Consider the following 8910-nt stretch of genomic DNA (forward strand, 5'->3'; position numbering starts at 1 on the left):
CCTCGGTGCTCAGATCCTGGCCTGTCGGGTGGGGTGCTCTCTGATCCTCTGTGCCTCGGTGCTCAGATCCTGGCCTGTCGGGTGGGGTGCTCTCTCAGACCCTGGCCTGTCGGGTGGGGTGCTCAGATCCTGGCCTGTCGGGTGGGGTGCTCTCTGATCCTCTGTCTCATTCATTCCCCCCAGCTGCCTGCAAGGAGAGCAAGCGACCCCTTGAGGTGTCTCAGAGATCGGAGGAGATGGGGCTCATCTTGGGCATCTGTGCAGGCGGTCTTGCCGTTCTTATCCTCCTCCTGGGAGCCATCATTGTCATCATTCGCAAAGGGTAAGTACTACCCCCCACCCACCAGGGGCTTCCTACCCCTGAAAGGCCTGCTGGACACAGAGGAGCCATGGCTGGGGTTGGTAGAACAGCCCCCTTTCCCCTGGTGGTGAAGTATGTGGAGGGTTGCCAGCCTGGGCATTGGGCCTGTGGATTAACACACGCTGGACAGTGAGTGTCAGAGACTCAGAAAAGAGCACTGTTGTGGCTGGAGCACAGGTCTGGCTAGTGCCAGAAGCCACTATCCAGGAATGGGTATTCTACCTTGTGCCAAGGAGCTATTCTGGAAGCAGGCACTCCCTTCCTTTGCTCTACAGAGACGACCTGACTGTGACTTGGCCCTCTAGCCAAGGTCTCTGCCATGACTGATTGTGCAAGCTTAGAGCTCCAGAGTGAGCGAGCTGCCAGGGTGTGTTGAAGGACATCTGGTCTAGTGTTCAGATTGGTTTCAAAGAGACAGTTCCTGTCGAAGCCGATGATCCTCCTCACTTTGCAGAGTGCTTGCCTAGCATACACGGAGCCCTAGCTTTGGTCCCCGGCATGGTATAAACCAGAGGTGATGGCACACGTGCGTGTGATCCTAACATTCCAGAGATGGATGTAGGAGGGTCAGAAGTTCAAGGCTGTCTTTGTCATCTCTATTGTATACTAAGTTCAATGCTTGCCTTGGCTCCCTGAGATCCCGTTTCAAAACAAAACAAAAGCTCAAAATGCCAAAACGAAACAAGCTCCCCACCTGGAGCCAAGTGAATTAAACAGAGTTGGAGGCAGGGCGGGAACTCCTGAGACCCCTCTGCCTGCGGCCATACACTATCTTAGTTTCACCAGGCATCTCCAGAACGTGGTGGCTCAAACACTGTAATTGAGCCCTAGAGGGGGCGGCGGACCTGCGCAAGGTCACCCTAGGAGCCAGAGGCAGAGCCAGCCTCCTTCTTCCCCATCTGGACTCTGGCTTCTGTAGCCCCTGCTGCTGCCAGGCTGGGCACATGCCGGCTGGTTGGCACCAGTTCTCTGGGCTGCCAGGAGCAGATAAGTAGGATCCAGGGAGGGGACAAAGAGCTGGCCAGGGCCGTCAGCGGTAGAGACAGGGTGTGCCAGTGGGATGGGGATTGTGTGTGGGAAGGCCTATCCTGGACTCTCTCCCGAAGTCAAAGAACAGTATCTTGAGACGAACTATTTTTAATGATCACTTAATGAGGAATGACTGTGTGCCAGGAGAGGCGCTAGCTACTGAGTGCCCAGAATGTGCCAGGCGAGGTTCTGGCACTTGGGGTCTATCCGAGAACATTTCCTTCTTGGATCCTGACAAATAGCAGGCCCGACTCCCTTTTCTCTGATGGAGAAGCTGTAATTAAAGTGAGTTGCCTGAGTCTCTAGGTACCGTGGTCAGACTTGCTCCGGACTCAGGCTTGAACCTCACTACGGATGCAAAGGCCTCGCTGTAGGCTCCCTGCCAGTGGCGGCTCTCGGGAGCTTGTGCCCAGCAGAGACCTGAGAGGGCCTCCAAGTAGAGCGTGGGTGTAGGAGGCTGTGAGTGGAGCTGCTGGAGTTTGAGTTCCTAGAAATCTCCCCTGAGGGGAGAGGATTGGCCGTGTGGGGCTTATCCCCACACTCTGCAGACAGAGCCTTGGCCAGGACAGTGCGGTCATGATGCTGTCAGGGTGTTGCTAGGAGACCGACCTCATCACACAGTCGCTAACTCATGTATCAGTACCTGTCCAGGCTATCTTGAAAACCCCTAAGCCCGTTACCTTCCCTGGAGCTGCAACTTGGCAGCTTCCTTTATTTAAAAGCTACCAGTTTCTGTCTCTGTGCTCGCTGGTCCTGGCCTTGGGGAGCCAGTGCACTCCCCAGGGCTCCCCCACTTTGCTTGTGGGGTCTGGACAGGTTTCAGATCAGCCTGTGTTGCAAATGTAAAGGACCGAGTAGGAGCTTCAGCTCCCTCCCAAGGCCTGATGGAGCCTGGGTAGGAAGCATTGAGGGAGTTCCTGGGCCAGGATCCCAAGACACGTATTCTGAGACCTGGGGGACTCTGGTCTTTACTGTGACAACCTGTGACTTAGTGTTCTCGTCTGTGAAATGGGATTATTTTTCCAGGGCTAGAGATTGAGCCCTGAGCCTTGAACATGTTAGACAAGTGTTCTACCAATCAGTAGCAGTCTTAGTTCAATGTCAGGCTTTACACAAAAGCTTTGGGTGTGTAGTGAGAGGGTGGCCTCCTAGTCAGGGTTAGTTAGGGCAGGACGTGTGGGCCCTAGGTTTGTCTAGGCATCCCGCTGGGGCCTCTCTACCCTGCTGGGGCTTCTCCACCCTACTCTTCCTTGACCCTAGCTACTCTCCTTCCTAGGTGGAGGTGTATGTAAAGGCTACCTGTGTAGGAGCTGTGGAGACTGCAGAGGAGAGCCTGAGGGTGGGGGACGGTGCCTTTGAATGTTTGAATACATGTGTATTTCTGCATATGAGTGTATGTATATGTGAATCTATTTATTGTGTTTGTGTGTGTGTGTTTCTGCACATGAAAGTGCAGCTGCAAAAGCTGGGCGTCCTTCAGCCTCTTTGCCTCCCTCAGCAGCACACTGAGGGAAGGGCTTTTAGCCTGAGCTCACAGTGATTCAGTCTGGTCAGTCTTTAGACTGAGGATGGCCCCTTGACCTGTGTGGGAGGGAAGCCTGGTCACAACGCTGTTTCTCTTTGCACGCTGCCAGGAGGGACCGCTATGCCTACTCCTACTACCCGTGAGTAATTCCGACCACCCTAGGCTCCAGAGCCTGCCCTCCCATCATTCTGTCTGTATGTCTGTCTGTCTGTTTGTCTGTCTGTCTGTCCGTCCGTCCCTCCCTCTCCCTCGTCTGCTCCCTCTCCGGCTATGTCAAGGCCAGCCCCTTTCCGCAGCCTCCCCTCCCTCGTGTTATCTTTCCCTTTTGCTCCAGCAATGCTTCTATACTCAGCTGGCCCGGTGCTCCTTCCAAGCCACCCTGCAGCTCACATCACCTTCCTGCCCTCAGTGAGCTCTCTCCACCGTGTTCGCTGCCTCCCCTGCCCCCATGCTTCCTGAACCTATCCCTCACCCTGCTGGTCCCCAGCACCAGCCCCCAGCTTTCCTCCTCTCCCTCTGAGGAACTGCTGACATGACTGCTTTTCCTCCCCAGGATTTCGTGTAGATAATTTTTGAACCTAAATTGGGAACTCTTGAGTGTGTACATTAAATTCCATCCACCTCCTCTCACACTGAGATCAAGCGGAGGCCGGTGGAGTCAGGTGTCTCCCATCAGCCCCCATGCTCCGTCTCCTGTGGATCTGATAGGTTTGTTTTTGTAGTTTTTCCAAGGAGGCTGAGAGCCCCTGGCTGGGAACAGAGCCTTGTGGTTCACCACTGGAGACTGCCTTCCGGGCCAGTATCCGTTCAGTGAAGGGCTCTCTTGGGCCTCTTTGCTCAGGCAGCTTGTCAGGGTCTTCACAGCCTCAACATGGGCCCCAGGCTATTTCCAGGAGGGCATCGTTTCCTGTCAGCCACAGTCTTCTGCCTCACATCTTCCCCAAGAGCCCGGGAATCACAGCCTGGGGTCTCCGCTCTTGACGCGTCCCAGGCAGGCTGAGCTCTCCTTCCCCTGATACACTTACTTGCTGCCAGGCAGGTGGGTGTTAGGAGCCACAGCTGGTGTTCCCTGGGAGACCCCTGAGCTGGCTGTGCAGGCCCTAGCCTGCCCTTGGAAGGCCTGGTTCTCCTCCTGCAGGATGGAGGGAGTGCCCAGGCAAGGCTCTTTCAGGAGGCGGGGGCTTGAGGCTGACTGGGTTAATCTTCTTCCAGTTTGTGGGATGACGGCTCTGCAGTCGCACTTAGTTAGGTTTAGAGTGAACTGACCCTCTGTCTCGAGCCCTTGGAGTCAGAAGGGATAGGAAACAGGGTCCCAGCTATCATGGCTGCTATTGGCTGGAGAGTTAAGAGTATAGGCTGTGTCCCCTCTGTATCCAGAGATACATTTGCAACGCGGTTGATTCATGATTCCAGGGCCTTCCCTCCCACCTCTGAGTGCTGTTGGCCCCACCCACGGTACCAGCGTCTCTTTCCAACTGTCCCCTTCTGCAGGAAGCCAGTGACCATGACTAAGGCCACCGTCAACTACCGCCAGGAGAAGACTCACATGATGAGTGCTGTGGACCGCAGCTTCACAGACCAGAGCACCCTGCAGGAGGATGAGCGTCTGGGCCTGTCCTTCATGGATGCTCCTGGCTATAGCCCTCGGGGTAAGTACTGGCCCTCCCAATCCCCAGGCTCACAGGTCACTGGACAAAAATCAAAGAATACAGGGGGTAGGGTGATACTGTGTTTGGAGGGGCTTAGAGGAAGCCTGCCAGCCCAGCAGTGAAGTGACATGCACACACTCATCTCTTATTGGGCATCTACTGTTTGCCAGACTGGGGTTCAGTAGCTGGGGTTATGAAGACAACCAGGCTGTAGTTACACAGACCTGGACTGGCCTCTGGAATCTCTTCTTTGTAAGGCTGTGTGGCCTGGGGCAAGTTGCTTAATTAAGCTCTCTAGGCATCTGTTTTTCCCCATATAAACTGGAAAGAAGGTCATCTCTGCTGTGGACCAGTTCTCCCCAGGGCTGCGGTGGTGTCCAAACGAAATAGTGTATGTGAATCACTTGGTGCTGTGTCCCAGTTGCTGGAGCAGAGCGAGGCAGCTGCTAGGCGCTAGGTCTTGACTTACTTTGTTCTCCTTCTTTTTACTTTGTTTAGTGTTGTTGTTGGTTTGTTTTTTTTCAAGACAGGGTTTCTCTGTGTAGCCCTGGCTGTCCTGGAACTCCCTCTGTAGAACCAGGCTGGCCTTAAACTCAGAGATCTGCCTGCCTCTGCCTCTGAGTGCTGGGATTAAAGGCGTGCGCCACTGCTACCCAGCTAGTGTTGATTTATCCAAAAGGAAATAGGGAAGGCCACTGAGGCACTGTTTATGACTAAAGCCATAATCGTACCAAATACAAGTGAGCCACTCTTTGCTCAGAGCTGTAGCAGAGTTAGTTCCCAGATACACCACTGCCACCCTCTTGTAAAACTGTGAAACTTTTTATTTTACATGTGTCTGCCTGTATGTCTATATGTGCATCACGTGCTTGGACAGTAGAGGGCATCGAGGCCCCCCAGAGCTGGTGTGGGTGCTGGGAACAGAACCTGGGTCCTCTGCAAAAGTAATGTGTTCTGGGAGGCGGTACAATGGCAGAGTGCTTACCTAGCACATAGGCAGCCCTGGGCTCTAGCTTCAGTGCCCCTCACAGAAACAAAACAATAGAAAACAAACCACAAAAGAGCCGTGAGCCCCTCACTTCTGAGCCATCTTTCCAGTCCATCTATCCAACTGCCTGGCCTTTTGTTCTCTTTATTTTTTTGACACAGGGTTTCTCTGTGTAGCCCTGGTGTTCCTGGAATTTACCCCGTAGACCAGGCTGGCCTCGAACTCACTGAGATCTGCCTGCCTCTGCCTCCTGAGTGCTGGATTATAGGGCACCCACCACCACCCTCTCGTCTATCTGGCCTTTTAAGGTCAGTTATACCATGTGCACATATTTCCCAAAGAACACATTGTCCAAATTGTACTCATCGTCTACCTTTATAAGACGGAACCCACAGTCTGTTGGTCTCATGCTTGCCCATGTGGACGTTCATTAGCTGTACTCTGTTGTATAGTTTTCCACTGTGTGGTTGTGTCTCAGTTTTGTTCTCTGTGGCTGTTTGTTGATTCTGGTTTCCTGTTACCGCAGTGAGGCTTCTGAGCGCTCTTTGACGCAGGTCTTTAGACCCTCCTGCGTGAGCAGTCCTAGAAGTAGGCTTGCTGGATGATGAAGTGCGTGCTCCTTCAGCCTCATGAGACGGGACTAGGATGTCTTCCAAAGCAGTTTTGCTTTGCCCCTTCTAGTGTGAAAGACTTTGTGGCTGTACCTCAGGATGAAACCTCGCCAGCCTCCTTCCCTTTGCGGAGCTGGTTTGGATGAAATGCTGATTTTCTATAGTCTTCATTTGCATTCCTCTGAGTGCTAATGAGGTTGAACACATTTTCCAGTCATGATTGGCATTCAGGCCTCTTCTTCCATGAAATGCCTGCTCACATCTTCCACCTCATTTTCTGTTAGGCTTTTTTCGTTGCTTTCTTAGTGGTTTTTAGGAGTTCTTTATATATTCAGGATAATAATCATTTGTCACATATGAATTGCAAATATCTTTCCCCAGTTTTGTAGCTTGTCTTTCCAGGTTATTTTTAGCATCTTTGGAGGAATAGACACATCTTTATTTTAAAGCCCTTACATTTGCCAGTTATTTTCTCCGTGACTGCGGCTTTCTGTTTTTCTTAGACTTTTTCTCAGGGGCTGGGAAGATGACTCTGTCGGTAAACTGCTTACTACACAAGCATGAGGACTTGAGTTCAAGTCCCAGAACCAGCCTTTAAAAGGCTAAGCAAGGGCTGGAGAGATGGTTCAGCCACTAGAGGCTAGGCACATAAGGGTCCCTGTAACTCACTGGTCAGATAGTGAAGCCAAAGTAATGAGCTCTAGGTCCAGGGAGAGACCTGTCCTGAAAAGTAAGGTGGAGAGGACACGCAGTGTTGACCTCTGACCTCCACAGGCATGTCCACCCATGCCTGCTCACACATCGGCACCCACCCATAGCCAGACGTATAGGAGCATACACATGCTTACAGGCGTACACATACATATATGCATATACATACATATCACACATACACACATACCACACATACATTTACACACACATGCACATACATACATACATAAACATGCATGTCATTAAGCATTTTTTAACCCTTTGTTCCCTCAAACTTAATATTTTGCAATTCATATTTAAATCTTGCTCTGGAATCTGTTTGTGTGTGGCATGAATGAAGGATTTTCTTTAATCCACAGGAATAACGAGCAGCTTCCGTGTCATTTTCTTTCTTAAGAGCTTGTTTTGATTTAATTTCTGTATTTTATGTATCTCTGATGTGGGCATGGGGGGGAATTGTGCTGCTGAGGACAGCTTTGCGGAGTCTGTTTTCTTTGTCTGCATTTAGGTGGGTTTGGGGAATCAAACTCAGGTCACCAGGCTTATGCGGCAAGTGCCTTTACCTGCTGAGCCATGTCGTGGGCCCTTTGCTCTTTACAGATTCGCAGAGCTGTCCCTATCAGTCTGTCCCAGGGCTGTGATGTGTGGGTTGAGTTCAGGCTGTCCACTACTGGCTCAGTTTTCTGGTCGCTGGACTGAAATCATGGGGTGTTCTTAGCTGACTCAACGTCTGAGACATCGCCACCCCTTCCCTCTTCATAGTTTTCTTGTCTTCAGTTTCTTTGCTCACAGATTTTAGAATCGTATCTGCAAGTGGCTTCTTATCAAATCTATGCATCAATTTTAAGAGAACTGAGGTCTTATGAAACATCTTTCCTCCCATGAACGCTGTGTATGAACATGACACATATCACCTTGCTTGTTTACGTGTACATTTTTCTCAGTGAACCCTGTACATCCTTTGGGAGTTACGTTAGCTCCTTTACTCTTTGGAGCTGAGGACTGAACTCAGGCTTGGTGCACGCTAAGTGCAGTGTCTTTCACTAAGCTGCACCCCTCCAGGTCTCTGACTCAGAAACTTAAAATTGCGTTACTTGTTTGTTTGCTTGTGTGTGTGTGTGTGTGTGTGTGTATGTGTGTGTGTGTTACACCCTGTGGGGGTGTAAAAGAAAATGGCTCCCAAAGGGAATAGCACTATTAGGTATGTGGGCTTGTTGGAGTAGGCATGGCCTCATTGAAGGAAGTGTATCACTGTGGAAGCGCACTTTGAGGTCTCATATGCTCAAGCCATGCCCAGTGTCTCTGACTACTTCCTGATCCCTGCGGATCAAGATGAAAAGCTCTCAGCTCTTTCTCTAGCACCACGTCTGCCTGCATGCCAACATGTCCCACCACGATGATAATGGACTGAACCTCTCAGCTGTAAGCTACCCAATTAAATATTTTCCTTTATAATATGGTGTTTGGTCTCAGCAATTAAAACCCTAACTACATACCTACATATATAATATGTAAATACATTCATATTATATTGAGTAGAAGTGGTCATAGCAGGAATCTTTGTCTTGTTTTATTGGCTTTAATCTGTTTCCAAGATTTAAACATGGAGACTAGTTGGCTAAGGGTTTGGGGTTAATAATTGCCTTCAGTTTTCAGTTTGCTAAGTGGGTTTTAGAGTAAACAGTCATTAAACTTTCTCTCCTGTACTTGCTGCAATAGTCATGGTTTCCCTTTCATTTGTTAATGAAGTGAGTGATGTTTTTAGATCTCCTAACTTACTGTGTGTAGTCATTGTTCAAGATCTTCAAGTGGTCTTTGCGGGTGGGCTCTTCTCTTAAATGCTTCTGTTTTGTACTTCTCTCTGGCTTTGGTATCAGAATTTTAAAAATGCAATGGGTTTCTGCTCTTTTTCCTTCATCATGGAAGATTAGATTAATTCACTTCTGAAAAGTTTGGTGTAATTCATCAAAAAACAATCTTCTAGTTGTTGTTTTCTTTATGGAAAGGTTTAAATTTTTTCTTAAAAATCATTA

At 50.1% G+C, this 8910-nt stretch overlaps 1 protein-coding gene across 5 annotated transcripts in view; it reads left to right on the forward strand.

Moving 5' to 3' along the window:
* Window positions 1-8910, forward strand: part of Ptpru (protein tyrosine phosphatase, receptor type U) — a 74606-nt gene that overhangs the window by 40002 nt on the left and 25694 nt on the right. For 3 of the 5 annotated variants that reach the window (XM_026782048.1, XM_026782049.1, XM_005353142.3), the window contains exons 14-16: window positions 184-322; window positions 3025-3054; window positions 4407-4564. In XM_026782048.1, the coding sequence (XP_026637849.1) occupies window positions 184-322; window positions 3025-3054; window positions 4407-4564 (327 nt within the window). The remainder of the gene's footprint in view (window positions 1-183; window positions 323-3024; window positions 3055-4406; window positions 4565-8910) is intronic. The other 2 variants (XM_005353144.3, XM_005353145.3) reach the window with 1 other exon arrangement.

Source organism: Microtus ochrogaster, chromosome 10 (genome assembly GCF_000317375.1).
Source record: "Microtus ochrogaster isolate Prairie Vole_2 chromosome 10, MicOch1.0, whole genome shotgun sequence".
Classification (NCBI taxonomy): Eukaryota; Metazoa; Chordata; class Mammalia; order Rodentia; family Cricetidae; genus Microtus; species Microtus ochrogaster.